Here is an 18073-nt window from a genome sequence, read left to right on the forward strand (position 1 = left end):
CAATTCAGGAAGTCCAATCCACAAAACCAATCGATGTACAAGATTAAAATCATAAATTAGTCTCAGCGCTAGAAAGAATGGTTGTTGGATGTAGTACTAACACCAGCAAGTCGCAGTCTTACATGTGCCTTTGACTTTTTCAGATAATTATTTTATACACTTAAATGTATTAATTTGATATGTTCAACAGCCCTCCCTACCCTGTAAGCAAATTGCAGTGGGTCCAATAGGCTCTCTACGTATTTATGCTAAGTTTACTCAGAAATACGTTTCTGTTCTGCGATTTTTCTAGAAAGTAGTTGCATAATGCGATTTTTCTTATCGTACATTTTCCTTAAATTATCTTCTTCTTCTGCTTCTCCTCCTTCACTTAGTTTCAGACGCTAACTAGACTATTAGTGGTTTCTAATGATTTATTAGGTCGTCGGCTGGTGTACCGGAGTAGCTTCCCCTTCACTTCCCTTTTCTTCCGGTCAACCAAGCAACCGAAGTAAATCACCATGCAACAAAAAACATGTACATTAGAAGAAAAAGGTAGAAGTGTATATGTAAACCTCATATTCATATTATTTAAAATGTATAATAAGTTTTTTTCAGTTTTTTTTCTATGATTTTATTTTTTTAATCTCCCCAAACTTGTATTCACTAGTTCACTTGTCACTGATCACAGAAGCCTGTGTTTATGGAGACAAAATTCAAATACTTCAAGTCCATGGTCCTTGTCAAACATGCAGAACATACGCTAACTAACATACATGTAGCTTTAAAGGCAGTGGATGCATGGGACTATAACTATCCGTAGCAATACTTCATCGTTCGCTCTGCACTAGTGACTAACCCATTCTTAGAGCATAGATAGGTTTGAGAATACAGATTATTCATACAAGCCGATATTCATGAAGTTAAGGCAAAAGATCAAAGCGAATCTTACTTTGTGATGTCGTACACAGTGACCGCTAGACTTGAATTTTGAGAGCTCTACATAAGAACAAATCTGAAATCTTAAATCCTTGTACTGGGGATCTTGAGTAGTGTGCACTTTAATTGCTATATCTGCTAAAATATGTGCCTTTCGAGTAGTTAAGCATACAGCTGTAAACTCCACCTCATCATGTCTGTGCAACCTCATTGTTATCCTATTGATGCTGTGTTGTTGTGACATGTGTGTGTGCAGCATTCTCTTGCTATGCCATATGTTTCTGTCAGTTGCTATCTTGTTGATATGTTTGGTTTGTGTTTAAGGCATGCTATAGCTATAAGCAGTTTGAATTTGTATTTAAATGTTATTTGTTTTTATTTATGTCAAGCACATTGAGATGGCAGTGAAGATGTGCTATATATATCTTCATTATTATTATTATCATTATCAAAAAACCATAACAGCAGTCTATATAGACCATGCTTATGATTTGTGGTCTGACTTACAAATTTTGTCTAAGACTGATTTCTGCTGAGAAATTAACTGATGAAATGAATAAAAATATACTGCTTTATTCACAGTCATTGCTTGCAGGTATAAAATAGGATACAGCTGTGCATTGTGTAAATACCAGATGTGGAAAGTGTCTTATATATTTATATGGAAATATTTGCTTACAGAGAAACTGAGAACAAATACAGCTGCTCTTGGAGTGGGCATAGTATGTCTTGTCATAGGCCTACCTCTCTGGTGGAAAACAACAGAGATTTATAGAGTCCAGTTACCATACTCAGACATCAACAAGCTGTCACAAAACAGGGTAATTTATACAAGCACAATTAAGTAAACGACTATATTTTCTGCTTATTTGTAGCGGTTGGAAATTGCACACATTCACGCAAAGAACCTATAAGACATTTTAATTTTTAAAGCAATCTATAAAGTATTTTTAACTCAAAAGTGACTGTGAAATTGTGTTTAATTGCAATACTTTAACATTTATTTATTCTAGGTTTTCGGTCTTTTTTTTTTCTAATGTTGACTACTTCCTTTCATTTTGTCTGGAACAATATTTGTCATGACATAACTAATTCACCATGAAGTCCTCCTTTTTCTAGATCCTGTATGCAGTAAACATAGAAGTGATTTCTTTTGACATCATTCTGTCCAAAAGTCTGCCTGAACTTGATGTAAAACTGCAAGCTTCTTTTGGTAAGAAATTCCACCTTGTGTGTTCAGCTAATGTCACTGATTCCCAAATTGCATGCAAGTCATTTTTATTTTACTCTTTTTGGTAATTTTTATTTAATTCAAGCATACCAGTCACATGAGACATTTCATTTGTCAAGCTCCACCCTTTATTAAACTTCAAAATTTTTTTATTGAAAATAATGCCTTGTTAACACAAATTACCTCATAGCAGAAATTGCACAGTAATCTATGTCACAAAATACTCTGCTTGAAAATCTAGATTTTCATCTTTGTAATGTTTATGCAGCAAAGAAGGGAGAGTCTTTACTGCACCCAAATTATGAAATACACGTCCGTGACAGTACAGATGATGAAAAGACTCTGTTAAAGAGGAGTAAGACATTTAAAGGTTTGTCACTGTATAGTCTACCTTTCATATAATATACATTTTATTTTTAATTTGTAAGTGGTATTGCATTTATTTTTCAAGTTCAGTTATATCAGGATAATCTGATATATATTTTTTTTTTATTTATTTGTGTACACATTAATATGATTAGTTCCCTACATTACAAGCATAAATTTATCATCCTCCAAAAATTACAGTTAAGTGACATGAAAGTCGATTATTTGATGGGAGATATTCTGAACTGGGGAAGGCACTGTAGCCAGGCAGTTAGAACACTTAACTAAAGAGCAAAAGGCTGATCATTTGAGGCTTCCCAAGGCATGCAACAAGAAAATGTTACTCATTATATAATAATAAACACTGCCATCTTGGAAAATTCATCTCACCCACTATATCAGGGAAGCTAAATAAAAGGTGGTGGAAGAAAAGGATTGGACTCATTTTCTCATTTGTTGTGCCCTAGAAACACTTAACTATTTACTGTTTACAATTCTTACAGACCACGTATTGGGTCCCTTTACCGTTATCCTGTAGCAGCTATCCTAATCCTCTTAAATTGCACTTGGTGATAAAAAAAAAAAATCTGAACATAAACAAAAATCTAAACTGCTCTATCAAAAACATATTTATCACCAAAATGTTGCATTACGCAGATATCTTGCTGCAAAACAAAATTATAAAGGTTTGATTAATTTTGGAGACTCTTTTCCAAAATATATTTATTTTTCCTAAAAATTTCTTTGTAATTGTGGATTATTTTGTAATTCGTATAATCCAGTAATAAACATCTCTATGATTCTATGAAACTCCAACTCTGCAGTTAGGATGGATGTCTCCAGAACCAGAATTTATTATACTTTAATAAATTCAATGCATGTGTCTGTGCGTAGCATCTTTGTAATTAAGCAATTTGTCAAAACGTAGAAAACTTGTTCATGGCTTTTTATCTGCAACAGAACTTGATGCATTATTCTGGAATTCTACTAAGCAAGAAATAAGCATGTACACAGTACTACTATTACCAGAAGGATCACCCTCAACATACAGTTTACCAGTAATTGGTGTTCATGGTACAGTGGGAATAACTGTTAACAATGGTAAGGTTAGTTAATGTGCCTATAGTCAGTAATCAATAGTCATAAGAAAAAAAATGTGCATCCCACTAGATCTTTAAGGGGTGTCCCAGCTGTGACTGAACTTTTAATAATACAAGATTTTAGGAAAAAATTTATGTTGCTTTTACAGGTATTTCTCTTCTTTTTTTTAATTTTCTGTGTGGGGCTGTGTGTGTGTGCATGTAAGAGCGAGAATCTACTTGTATGCAAGGAAGGGTTGCAGTTTTATCTGAACATTTATGGTTCAGCATGCAAAGTGTTGTTAATGTTGTTAGAGATGACCGACCCATTTTTAGCCAATCTTTTTGATATTTCTCTTGCACATTAACGTAACAAAGCTGGACATTATCATCTCTATTAGGTTCTTATTATCACTTTATGAAAATAGAACTTTAACATTATTAAATACCTCAACAATTGCATTGTTTCTATATACTTACAGTTTATATGGTGAAATATGAATGCTGCTGGTTGAATATTTTCAGGCAAGGATGATATAGCTCACCAAATAGAAACAATTGTTAGAGAAGTTCTAGTGAGAGAGGGAACTTTGGAGAAAAGCATGAGTACTGGCCAAGGGCTTAGATCACATAAGGTATGTGTTTGTACACAGGTGTTCATGTACATTTTTAGAGTTTTGGAGTATGCTGTGTAAGCATGTATATTTACATTTTGTAGGAAATAACCCTTTTGTTCAATGGTCTAGGATGCAGATTTCATCTCCATTATCTGTTATATTCTGCTATATTTTGCATTTGTGAATACATATATGCACATTAACACCAGCATGTTAACTTGAATCTTTAATAGATAAAAGCTGTCAAAGTGTTGTTTTTGCAGCCTGACAAAGACAGTATGAGATGGGTGCGTGCATATTCAGGATATGATGTAACCTTTACCCTGGTCAATCCTCAGCCAGATTTTGTGGATGCAGATTGGAATATTCAGGAAGCACTTTATGGTATGCTAGTTAAAAACTTGCATAAAATTACCCTGCCAACAATTGTTTTATTAAAGAAAAATGCCTGATTATCAGTTTTTGTTTTAGCATGTTAGCAGTTTATTGTTGACTTTGATCTAGTAAGGTAACATGTATAAAAACATTTTAAAACTTATCGAAAAAAAAGTTTTAAGTTTTCTCATTTTTTATGAGGGGTGGATTTAATATGAACAGCTCAGCATTTTCATTCAAAGCTTTACAAAGTCTATTATTTGCAAGATTGAGAACATGGTTTGTATGGTATGTTCACAGGAGAAATTGTGAAGCATATTTTTATTTTACCCATAAAAACTGCTTTGGTCAATGGACTAGTTTGAGAAGTTTGTGAACAATATTGTCTTTAATTGTAGGGAAAATTTAAACTGTAATCTTGAGTCTTTAGAATGAATATTTTCCATTATTTTAAGAAATTTTTAAATGTTGAAGTGTTTTTGTACCTTTCAATTTTGCTTTTGTACATTTTGCTGGAGCATGTAATTGTAAGTGTTTAAATAAAAAAAAGAATAATAACTGCAGCTATTCTTACATCAGTAACAAAAAAAATAATAATAAGTGAGCTTAATGGGCATTATTCACATTTATGTATATGCCTTTCTGGGAATGGCATAAAATCTTCAAAATGAAATGGATTATTGTCATCATAAATGATTTAGTCTTTTGACGAATAGACCAGGATTTATTTTTCAGCTTATTTGAATCCATTCCTTGAAAAGATGTCAAACTTCACAACAGTTCATTTAACATCACAGGTAAATGGGATATCCTAATCTGATTTTTCCGACTTTCATTTATCTTAATTTCATCCAGATTTTAGTTACTAGAAGTTTGGTCGTAAGTACTTCACGTATTCTGTTTTCTGATAACACTGCACTTCATTTAACTTCATGCCCTCCAGACCAAAATTTAATATGCCTATAAGCAAGAGAAAGGTCAAAATCTGAAGTTTAGGGCATCACATTAATTCCAACAGGACCAGCTATGTCACATGCTTATAAAAGGATTTATCATCACTTAAACATGGCATCCATCTCTAAAACATATGCTTGAGGATGAAGCAATGCAAACTGTGGTTGCAGTGATGTATGAAGTTCCTGTTCAGGACAACAAAGTTACTACTATTGAACATACAGTATAGTGAAGGGTACTCAGATGGTTAACCAGTCAATTACAGCATATTGTACAGGTTATTAAGATACTTAAAGTATGGTAATAACAATATAAAAAAAAAGAACAAAGCTCGTAATTACACATTACTTTCAAAAAAAGTAGGAATAAGTTTATTTTCAAAACTGCATCATTTAAAGACTTAGTGGAACGTGGAACTTTTCCTGATTGGAACAACCTCAATGCAAGATACTACTTTCCCAAATCTAAGGGATTACCCCTACCTCCTACCCTTTTCTGTTCAGGAGATAGCCTTAGCCAGTCTTAGTGCTTGGAACATATTGTTGTCATTTTAGGCAAGTACATGCACTTCATGATTTTGATCTCTTTCTGTTTATGGTGCTGATGTGTATTTCAAAAACAGAAAATCAAGTATTTTAGAACATAGCATCTTGTACATTACCCAGTTATTAGAAATAAAAGGTTGCACCCCACAAGACCTTTTCAGCTAATGTTGAACATTTTTAAAATTCAACGATTTTGAAAGTTTTCAGGTAAACTTCATTCCTGATGTGTAGAATAACAATAAAGTTCTTAGTCTTTGCTGTCAAAACTAGGTTGATCTTATTCCATGTTTTCCATCCTGAAGATTTTGTGTTACTTAAAAGTTTTTATATCAAAATATTTTGAATAAAATAGTAGGAAAAACATAAATAATAAATTTGGAATGCCCTTGACAAATTATTTTTGTACTTCTAGGTCTTATACTATGCTGGACTAGTGACAAGGCCACACAAAGGTGATAATGGAAGTTACTTCTACACTGAACAAGACCTTCCTCTGATGATAAATCCGCTTGAGACAAAACTTGGTGAGTGCTTTCTTTTTTTGATTTTTTGACATTACATTCAAAGTACTGTGGGTTAAAAATGATTTCTTAAACACATTTGCTTAATTTTGACAGATTTTGCATAATTACTACTTTATTTTCACCATTGTTTTCATTCTCATCTTTGTTGTTGTGGTCATTGATCTCTGCCATCACCGGTTTCTGAAAGGTTTATATATTTTGAAATTAATGCATTTGAGGTGGAAGCTTTGGATTCATATCTATGTCGAAAGATGTTAGCCTAATCAAGACGATTACTTGGTTTCCTTTTTATAAGTTCTGGATTCTTTGGCTTTGTGCAACAGGTTCCCATGCCTCAAACAACCCGACACTCAACTTTGTAGTATACATCCCAACAAGAGATAATAGTCCCCTCTTCATTCTGGATGAGAACGGTAACCTTTGAACTGGTTTTTATAAGTAAAATGATTATCAGTATATTAAAAATAAGTCAAGCTGCTGTTCACAGACTGCATACCTGCAAATTGAAGGCTGCCAACAACCTAACAAACAATTTTGTGAGGAGGTGAACCCTCCCTTTCAAAAGTTTGTAGGAGAAAACATAAGTCATAAAGATCACCAAATAACTTTTTATTTTATATTTTAAACCAATCCCATGCTGACACACTGGCAAGTATAAAATAAAATCTAATGTTGATTTTTACTTAAGCATCTGCCTGGGCTGCTGTCACATTTACAGTGTGGACAGAAACTTCATCTCACTGCCAGTCATGGTTGTAGTAACAGCTCTTACATAGGGAAAATGTAGGTTCTGTCTGTTAAACAGCATTAGTTGACTAAATTGATTTCCTGTTTGTTCAAGAAATACCTGTGACAAGCAATGCTTTCCTGAGCCCTCGTTGGGGTGGAGTTATGATCTATAACGTAGACGTACCATCTAGTGCAAAGTTGCCATACCCACTGGAATTGGACATGCATCGATTGATGGAGGTTTTCCTTACACAGATTAGGCTTCTGCTAAATATTGAAGTTCAGGTGAATGTTTTATTGGTGTTGTTAGATGTATGGTGTGATATGCTTTTTTTCCTATACGCTGAGAAAGATTTTCCTTGCTTGGTTAAATTTATTTTAATTTGTATAGACATATTATTTCCCATATTTCATCCTTTTAGAGATATGAATACAAAAGAAAAACAAATTTTGGTCAAGAAGCTTTAATCCACCTGCATTGTAATTATTAGATCATATTGGCTTTTTCATGTCAGGTAATCACATACAAAAGCGGCCCGGTGGCGCAACGGTTAGCGCTGTTAGCGCCTGTCACCAATACAGTTGGCTGCCCTGAGTTCATTTCTCGTCTCGGGCATGCTGTTCTTGCTCTGCACGTGACACCTGTTTACAGGGCTGGCTGCTCTCCGCCAAGGACGGTCCCAAGCCCGGCTGAAAAAGGAGGAGGGTTGGGCGTGGGGCCAGCACCCCCACCCCGTAAAAACAAATCCTTGCTACTAAAACATCGACAACAGTAAACTGTCGTCGATGGCCTATGCACCTGGAGGTGCGAAGGGCAAAAAAAAAAATTTAAAAAAATCACATACACTTTAAATTATATTTATTTTTTCAGACTAATGGAAAAGACATGATCACCAGGGAGCTGGGGAAAGAAGCCATTACAGATTGGGTAAAGAAGTTAAACTTTGTGCTATCATGGATGCATTTTGGCTTCTGTTTTTTTTTTTTTTTTTTTGTTTGTTTTTTTAACTTTTGCCTAAACAACTCTTACCTACTTTAACCTTTTTACAAACATGATCATGATTTATTGTTTACTCGTCATGTGTCTCTCCTTATTTTGCAAAATGGATCAAAATTGAACATTACATATTTTTTTTAAATTCTCCTAACAGGAACTGACAGCCTGGCTTCGATGTCGATGCATAGAAAACTTAGCTACTGCCAAAGCTTCTCTAAAGTCTCTGGCCCAGCTTCTGGGTGAAATTAGAAACATTGTAATCAATGATGAGATTGGCAAAGAGGTAACAGCCAGACATTTTTAATACATTGATAGTGGTGCAGTAATAACTCAGCAGTTGACCACAATTTATTCTGGAAGACTGGTCAAATGCCATGCACTTTTTTCCCATAAAAGTTATTTTAATATATTTAATTGGCTCCAGCATTCACTCATAACTGCCTTGTGTTATTATAGTAATGCTTAGTACAGTATAGGTAAAAAGATGGGTTTGTGGTTATCTGTTTTTGATTATCCACAATAATAATAGTAACTTCTCCATCTCTTCCATTATTAGAGAACTTTCTTTTGTTACCATTTTTTCCTTCTTCATACAACAGCTGCTTTGATGGCCTCTTTATGTTTCAATATTGTTAATATTGTCTTCTTAACAATTAATGCCATACGAATGCCACTTTTATAGTTGGCAATAAGTTACTTTTTAAATTTAAGTGTTGTTCTCTGTGATTTCCCTTTTCCTTCACTTTAAGTATGAGAAAATTTCTTGTACCATGATAACCATATGGTATACATGAGTGTAGGAAAAAATATCAAGATTACAAGAAAATATTGGTTGAGAACTAAAATTTTCAAATACAAACCAGTTTGAAGAGCTAAGGTACCATTGTATATAATTCAGGGAACTGTACATGTTCTTGTTTTTTAATTAACATTGATATCAGTGTTGGACATTTACTGTTATCTGTATTTAGTGGCTTACATCATTAAGCAGCCTCCTCCTTGTAGGCAATACATTTGGTCACAACACAATCTGGATGCATGTGTATGAGTAAATCCCCGTTCACTGTAGAGACGTGATTTTCAGAATTTTTCTGTAAAATTTAAGTGAACAACCATTATAAACATTTACAAGTGTTCTGATGCTTTAGCTGTTTAAATATAGATAATCACTATTGCAGCCTGCACAGTTTTAGTATATAATTGCAGATTTTTTTTTCTTAACTTGCCAAAGTTTAATCACCTTTTATGACCAAGCAGGTTTTTGTAAACATGTGAATACATCTTATAACATGAAGGATAAGAGGAACAGCTCTGCATAATACTTAAAAAGAGATGCAATGTAAGATGATTTGATGTTTTATTGATCAAAGGTAGAAATGGCTGTAGAAGAAATTAAAAAAAGTGAAGGTCTGCTAGCTTCTGGACAAATACAAGATGCCTACAGAGCCTCCAGCAAAGCTGCTACTGCAGCTGGTAAGCAATAAAAACATTTCTTAAATTCTGCAATTTTTATTAGTCTTTTAATTCCTCCCCGACACACCTCATCATTCTCTCCATTCAGTACTGACTAGCATTATAGGATTCCCGGATTGGGTAACATCAAAAAACCCTGTATCATGTCAAAATTGATAATCAGAAATGCCAGCATCTGACAAAGCATTGCTGACAGAGCACATGAATTTTTAAAATGTAAGCTACAAAAATTGCTCAAAAAGAATTGTTCACAGTAGTTATTTACGAAACTATTGATTAAAAATGTAACTATTTCATCATTTACAAATTTGTATGCACTTTATTATAAATAAAAGAAGCTTCACATCATTTGAATAAGATTGGTCAAAATCTTTCTCTAAACGTTGACCAAGTCTTTCCTGCTTACATTTTCTTTTCGAAGTTTTCCTTTCAGTCTGAGATTAGCCTGCCCCAGCTAACACGTATCCTCTGCCAGGCCTTTTATTTATGTGGTATATTTTGCATCTCATACAACTATTTATCAAGCACATGATTTTTTAAATGTAAGCTGTTACAGAAATTACAATTGTAATACAAGGTTAGACTTTTGAAGGCACTCATTTTTGACATTATATTTTTAAACACTTTCAGAGAAAGCATTTTTTGACCCATCGCTATTGGAATTACTCTACTTCCCTGAAGATCAAAAGTAAGTGACTAGTTATTTCAATGATTTACACATTAATCAACTGTAATCAAAATCTTCTGGCCTATTAATAATATACATTGCTGTAAGCTTAAATTGTGTTAGCACATTTTTGGGGAGGGTTTTTTTGTTTGTTTTTTTTTTGAGGAGTGACCATTCAGAACAATAGCAGTCTGGGTTTTGCTCTGTTGAGCATATCAGGATCAAGCGAAAAGGAACAAGAGGGATTTGAATGTGATCTGCTGTTATTATTTCTTTTTTTTTCCTAAGTTTCTCTATGGTGAAGCTAGTAATGTGTATTTTCTACATGATTTGTTTAAAAGAGTATTGTGATGGTTGCCATTGTCATGAAATTTTTTTCTTTCAAAGGATAATTTAAATTCTTGTAATACAATATTTTGATTTCTACTGTTTACATTTTGAAAAGATAGGTTTCACATATTTTACCAAACATGTGGATGATGTAAAGGGTTTTTCATTGTAATCAAGTGTAAAATTTGTTATGTCATTGTTACAGGTTCGCAATATACATTCCACTGTTTCTCCCTATTGGAATTCCAGTAGTGACTGCTATGATCAAAGCTATTAAATGGTTTAGACAACGGCATCAGATAGTAAAGGCAAAGACAGATTAAGCAGCGTAGACATAATAGAGGATAAACAATAAGAGAAATGATAAGAGCAGTATATCACAATGGCTGCAACGACAGCTACAGTCAACATAAACATGCCTTCTTTGGTCACAACTCATTGATGCAATACCTGCCTCAATAATGCACTAGATACCATTGTATCACTGGTGCAGAAAAATAAGGACACACAAGAAAACTATGCAAGCCCAACAAGGAATTGTTCCATAAAGTTGCAAGTTCTTCCATAACATTTAAGTGTGTGTATGTATACCAGGAATTGTTTATCTGTGCATTTGTAAAGAGGTGAAATTTTAATATCAGGTGTATGGATGATACATGCTTGTATTTCAGTGTTATGCTGCTTCAATATTTGGCTGATAAAATGTTTATTATTATCTACAAAGAGAGAAGTCATGATCTATCTGGTTGGAAGCTTTGCAGTTCATTATTTACACATGGATTTTTTTTTTAATTTTGTGTGAAAGATTTTAACAGATCATGAAACACTGGAACTGGCATCAAGCGCTCAAAGAAGTAAATATTGCAAAAAAATTGATGTTCTGTAAGTAAGCATCAAGCTGAATGGTTTTCATGCAGTGTGTGTATGAGAGAGAGAGAAAGATTTATTGGTTCCAAATAAAATTGCTGTTGTTTTCCTGGTGTTTTTTCCACTTAGTAGTGAATGCATATATTTATCTTTTTCTTTCATTTGGTGTTTCCCAGCTTTAAGTATATACTCTTCATCCCTAACTTTGAGACTTTGAGACAGTTTTGATTTTTTAAAAATGTTTAAAAAAAGCTATAAAGATGTGCTATCTGAAAGGTATTTAAAGCTCTGGGATAAAATGCTTAAGTTTAAAAAAAAAACAAAGCTCTATTGACTGCATTTGAAATATGGAGGTTGCTGGTCATTCAAACTTAAAACTTTTGCTCTATCTCCATACACCATGAAAAAATATCCTGGTACAAATATTTGATATCTACTGCTTATTTCGGAGATTAAAAGATGCTGTCATTTCCTCAACTTTTTCCCGCAGCATTGCCTTCCAATCATCTGTTAGTTCCATGTCTACATATTGTGTTGGTAACTGCATAAGCTTCTGGATGGCTTCTGTAGAAATAGGCTTTAGTCCTGCTGCTGTCAGTGCTTCTCCAAATTTCAGAGGAGATGCAGTAGCGAAACACACAGAAAGCTGTGACAAATTGTGTCTGAAAAACAAAGATTAAAAGCAACTAATCACTTATGTAAATTTGCAGAAAATATTCATATAATGAATACATAAAATAAAATACATAAAAACCAATCATTAAAAAAACGAATAGCAGCTGATGTTCATGCAGTTTAACCAATTCATTTTTACCATTTTATGTCCCTTTCCACAATGCCTTTATCATTTTATTCTAACATTTATAGAAATTCCTCTAAGCTACTAACTCAACATGATTCATATTAATACCAGCATATGTTTGGGTCTGGGTGAGCACAAATGCATGTAATACTTCATAAAATTTTGAAGTAAATTCTTTTTTTTTAATCTTACCCATTGTGAGGCATAAGTTTCCTGACCAGTTTTTACCCCTTGAGTATTCGATGAGCCTACCCTTAAAAGCCCTCTCTGTCACCTGCGACTGGTCCTATTCTATGGTCTAAAAGCCAAAGGAGGGAAGGAATAAGAGTTATGTCATCAGGTAAGTATTAAGGAGAATTTACTTAAAAATTCTACTTTTTTTTCAACTTTACCTGATGACATGTCCATAGGAGAAAAGAAGAGCTGAAGGTCTGAGATCTAAAATAGCCATTTAGGCAAAGCCAGCAGACTTACTGGGGGACCATGGGGTAGCCTATTTGTTTAAGCCAGGCAGACTCCTGAGCAAAGGGAAAAAGATATAAAGAAGTTGTAAGTAGCCCCCACCTCTATCCTGTTAATCCGACCCAAGTATACTCTTTGTCAAAATCTCCTTTATAGTTGCTATCAATACCAAAACAATAAACAGATCTGAATCAGCGTCTTCTGTTTCAGAACTGCTTTGTTTGGGACTAAAATCGTTTCTGAGACTTCTACTGCTTATTAACTCTGAGCGACCTGCATGAACTGTATTGGCTGAGTGCTATATTTTTTCAGAAACAGATATGGAGGATTAAAAATGTATATTTCCATCGACTGTCATTCTGCTTACCAATCATAGAATGAATTCAGAAATGTAATTAAAGAAATTATGTTTACACACATTTCCCATTTGCCCACATCATATTTGCGTACATAGCATACTTAGATCAAGCTGCAGCTTACACACAGCATTCTCAATGTGTTAATTACGCTGGGAGAAGTTCTCAAGGGGAGATAGTCAACACCGGGTTCGCTTTTGAGGGAGAGAGCTGACATTTTAATTGGTAGTAGATTTGTGGTCATATCTTTGGGTAAAGGTAAGGAGAAAGGACACTTACACTGAAGCTTGTTTCTTGTAATAGTAAGCTACTGCTGTGGCAGAGTGTGGACAGAGAAGGTAATGGTTCTCTTCCCAGCATTGTCTGAGTGTCCTTTTGATGTCTTCATCATCAGCTCCATATGCACTCAAGACCATTTGCAACTATAAATATATCACGAGAACTTACTCTTAAAAATTGTATTCCGTTGTTTGTATTTACAGAAATCATTTTGATTTTTGTGAATATGGAAAGAAAAATAAACTGCTGCTTAATTTTTTTTTTCAAACAGCGTATGGAAGAGAGATATCTGAGTACATTAAGAAAAAATCATGAAATAACTTTTCATCTTAAAGCAAAAAAATGATTATAATAAAAAAAAAGTACATATTTTTAAGATGCAAGTTTAAGTATGAACCTGCCATAAATCATGAAATATTGTCTTGAAGATCTATTATCAATCTAGTGATCACCATGGTCACGTGCACAAGGCCAATCTTCAGCAGTCAAAATATGATAAAGTACAATACTTACTTCTTCTAAAATGCTGTCAGGAGTTTCTACTTTCCCTTCCATCTCCACTTCTTCCATCATCTTTCTGACCAACTCTGAATTGCGCTCTGAGCACAAGTACCATAGGCGCTCAATGTTGTAAGCAAACTGCAAGATTGCATGTTTAGAAGATATTCAGAACTTCCAAAAAGACCTAAAGGCAGAGGTAATTTAGAAAAAATATTAAAGCAGGCAAAAACTAGTTAAAGATGCATAGAAACCACACCTTTATGTCCATAGCAGGTGCCAATGATGGCTTGACATTTGAAAGCTTGTAGAAGCCACTGCCTACCATTTGTGCAATGCCATCATTGGAGTTGGCAACACATACAAGTTTAACTGGAAGACCCATCTTGTGTGCTATAAAACCAGCTGAGTCACAGAAAAAAAAAATTTCTAAAATCTTGTAGATTTATAACTACCGTTACATGCATTTTATGAATCCTGTTTTAGCACAATGAAGACATTACTCAAACAGAGCTCTACCAAAACAAAAAAGAAAAGGATCAAGTTTACAATAAGAATAACAAATTGTCATTGAAGCATTAACCAGAAACAAATAGCACACATGTATATATATACACACAGAGTTTCGATATGATGGGTTGTATTAGATCAGCTTCATGCCTGTCAGTTATATATGCTGATTTTCAGCAGCTCCTCTCGTGCCAGAGCTCCCAATGCCAAATTAAAAAGAAATTTGAATTTTCAACATAAATCCCAATTATTATAATTTTTAGCAAACGTTGCAATTTGTTTTCTCCATTTGTATATAAGGACTTAGGATAGTAGAGGTTTGAAAAAGAAATTGAGCACTGTAAAAATAAAACTTTTACCTGTAATGTTGCCAGCTCCACCTGTTGGTACCACAATTTCTAGCTCTTGGTCACATTCTGGACAAAGCTAAAGAACAAGTCATGGCAAGCTTAGCTGAACCAGTAAGACGCATATACTGAAATAAATCACCTATCAAGCCATCCTTAGCTACCTGAGGTTAAACATAATATAATGTGGATGCTGTTCTAAAATGTTAAAGAGCATGCAATGTATGCTGTATATGTGCATACTCATACTTGTTAAAGGTGAACATCATGTCTGAGTTTGTCACCTTTTTTATGTTAACTTACTGATGATAAAGATGCAGGTACAATGTGAGGTGAAATATTTGATTAACAGTAAAACGTTCATGATTTCTTTGAAAAAATTTAAAAAGAGTGTTTCACATTACTTTATCCAGCATATTCTGTCCTACACTTATGTTTAACTTCTGCAATGAACTGAATGAGATATTGAATGGCGAGTGAGTTTTGAAATGCTCATAAGTAAAACAGAAAAAAAATTGCTTAATACAATACCACGAATAACAAAAATATTTTGCAAAAATATATTTATACAGTTATGGCAGCAAAGAGTTTATATAAGAATAATGAAAGGGCAAGCACTGACCTTAATATATGCATAGAAGAAATGAACAATCTGCACCATGATGCGTGCCCAGTTAAGAGAATTAGCTGAGCAAAGGTGGTGTTTTTTCACAAAATCAGCATCATCAAATATTTCCCTGATTGGCACATCAAGATCATCGGAGCTTCCATCAGCTATAACAATAATACCATATGAAAAGGTTCAGAGGAATTAGTAATCATTCAGGAATTTTTTGTGTTGAATACAAACATTGCCAGTCTCTCAAACTTAGTTATTGTAATAATAGATCATTAAGAACAACTATAACTGGTCTGAATTTGAAAATAAATTCTAATGATTGGGTGGTAAATCATTTTCTGTATGGTTATCCCATCAAACAGCCTAGTCACTGTGTTTAAGGCATAGCATGAAGAAGGTGAAGCCAAACCCTCTCCTTCCACCTCCTTTACCTTACCTGATATATTAATAGCCCACTATATACTGTTGGGTTGGGGGATGGGTGTGGAGGGGAAGTTTCATCCTCGGGCATGAGCGACCCTTGAGTTGGCAACCTTCAGCTCCACTTGACTGCACTAACCACCAGGCCTCAGAGCCTTCCCTAAAGTTTACTACTAATGAATGGTTAACAGCAGATCTGACTTTAAACATTAATACATAAAAACCAGAAAATCAAAACTGAAGTGTGGCTGCACCTCTGAAGACAAAAACATTGTCTTCCTTGACTGTGGTCATCTGCAGTTCTTGAATCAGAGTACAGCGATCACGAGGTAAAACAACCACTATGTCCACCCACTTGAGGCCTCTAACAGCTGCTATTGCAGAACTGCCTGTGTCCCCTGATGTACCTGTCAAAAGAATTTTTTTTTTTTAATGCTGCCTTCTTTGTGCTCCTTATTGATGTTTAAACTAATATACAAATCATCTAATACACTGGCAAAATTTCTAAGTTATGTAATTCTGTATTCATACGTACACATTCTATATGCACAAAGTAAAAAATATTTTATGATGTAATGGTTCGGCATGCACCCTAAACCTGGCCCTGTATTTCCAGTCTTCAAACAAAATCAAAAACAAAATTGTAAGACAAAATCTGTCTATCTGGCTAACAATCTTAACTAGGGCTTATATATTTGGGGTATGGCTTATATCACAAGAATCCTGAAAAATTATTCTAGGATTTATTTTCAGGTTAGTCCTATTTTTGAGGCAACATGTATATAGTGTATAGGCCCACCATGGATACATATGTAGAACCCCTATATCATTTTCTTGCCGATATTTTGCTTTTAAAAAAAATATCTGTCTCTAGTAACTTTCAACTTACCAACAACCAGCATAAGATGTTTTTGTCTTTTGTTAAGAAAAAAGTTGAAAAACTGTCCAAGAATAGACATGGCCAAGTCTTTGAAAGCCCAAGTCTGTCCATGAAATAGTTCCATTATGTTTAAGCCCCCAGGAAAACAAACAATAGGAATAATTTCTGGTACATCAAATGTTGAGAGAGCTTGTCCCACCAGTTCTAAACAAGAAACAATTCATCAGCACCATGGCTAAACATTCTGAAGTACAAAGGACATCATTTACCATTAAATATTTTACAATAAAGCATATATTCGAAGAACAATTTGTGCATTTACATGCCCACTAACAAAGGTAAATCCTTCAGATACATTTCAAAAAAGTAATATAAAGCCTTTGTATATACATTCCTTCATTTATACAAAAACCATATGAAGTCAAAACCCAGTGAAACATTTTAAAAAGGTCCCAAAATGCCTACCTTCCAAGACAACGAGTGGTAATTCTTCCTGCGAGACATATAATGGAACAATCTTTTGCACTAGTTCCTTATACGAAAGCCCAACCCATGACTTGAGTGTTTCTGAGGGCACCTCTGGAATGACTTCTGGCAGTGCCATGCCACCATCAGCCAAGTAACCAGAAAAGAGGACATCTTCAAAGGACAGCCCTGAAACTTTCCCTCTGGTACTGCAGTATTTCATGATCTGATGGAAAAATAGCAAATATTAACATCTTTATTAAACACATTCAAGTGAGAATGTGAACTGTTCTCTCTTAGTGAGAGACTTTTTTAACAGAGGAGACCAAATGACCACCCCATCCTGCATGATGAGGAGGAGGTAGTATTTATATCACTAAAGAGAGTCCCCAAATACAGACATCACCTCAAAGGCAGTGGAAAACCAGTATAACTATTCACATGAACCCGCACGATGATCGGCACAAGCTATCAAAAATATAAAAGTGACAGTTTACGCCACTCACTAATTACAACACTTTCCAAGAAAAGTAATCGACAGCTGTTGGTTGGTTTATATACATCAAAGATAACAAACATTGGTATTTAATATCTCTGTTGACATTGAGCTGTGCGGGTTTTGATTGCTAGAAATAAATATGAGCTGTTTCCTAATTTTTCACCGTGATAAATATAATAGTAATAAATTAAAATGAAACTTCATGATGTATTTATTATGGGAAAATATTCTTGCAGGTTTTGTGATATTTTTTTGGAGTGCCGC

The 18073-nt window shown here is 34.2% G+C and overlaps 2 protein-coding genes across 5 annotated transcripts; one reads left to right on the forward strand and one right to left on the reverse strand.

The window, feature by feature from the left end:
- Nucleotides 1–401: 401 nt before the first annotated feature.
- Nucleotides 402–11779, forward strand: LOC112565133 (GPI transamidase component PIG-S-like). Its single transcript, XM_025240439.1, has 16 exons — nt 402–534; nt 1600–1739; nt 2038–2131; nt 2418–2519; nt 3476–3616; nt 4120–4229; nt 4475–4595; nt 5322–5383; nt 6498–6609; nt 6933–7022; nt 7451–7623; nt 8210–8266; nt 8490–8618; nt 9706–9808; nt 10439–10496; nt 11011–11779. The coding sequence occupies exons 1-16, from the start codon at nt 501–503 to the stop codon at nt 11126–11128; spliced, it is 1644 nt and encodes a 547-aa protein (XP_025096224.1). The 5' UTR covers nt 402–500; the 3' UTR covers nt 11129–11779.
- On the reverse strand, nt 11594–17953 carry LOC112565134 (threonine synthase-like 2). 4 transcript variants are annotated; one of them, XM_025240440.1, is made up of 10 exons: nt 17717–17952; nt 17311–17536; nt 16855–17049; nt 16220–16372; nt 15549–15700; nt 14939–15005; nt 14329–14474; nt 14085–14210; nt 13572–13714; nt 11594–12334 (listed from the first exon to the last, which is right to left on the reverse strand). In XM_025240440.1, exons 2-10 carry the CDS (start codon nt 17531–17533, stop codon nt 12106–12108), a joined length of 1434 nt encoding a protein of 477 aa, XP_025096225.1. In that variant the 5' UTR covers nt 17534–17536; nt 17717–17952; the 3' UTR covers nt 11594–12105. The 4 variants fall into 4 exon arrangements, with proteins under 4 accessions (XP_025096225.1, XP_025096226.1, XP_025096228.1 ...); XM_025240441.1 differs by having other exon boundaries at nt 17817–17951; XM_025240442.1 differs by lacking the exon at nt 11594–12334 and adding an exon at nt 12518–12772 and having other exon boundaries at nt 17717–17953.
- Nucleotides 17954–18073: the final 120 nt, after the last annotated feature.

The sequence above is a fragment of the Pomacea canaliculata genome, linkage group LG5 (assembly GCF_003073045.1).
Source record: "Pomacea canaliculata isolate SZHN2017 linkage group LG5, ASM307304v1, whole genome shotgun sequence".
In the NCBI taxonomy this organism is placed as follows: domain Eukaryota; kingdom Metazoa; phylum Mollusca; class Gastropoda; order Architaenioglossa; family Ampullariidae; genus Pomacea; species Pomacea canaliculata.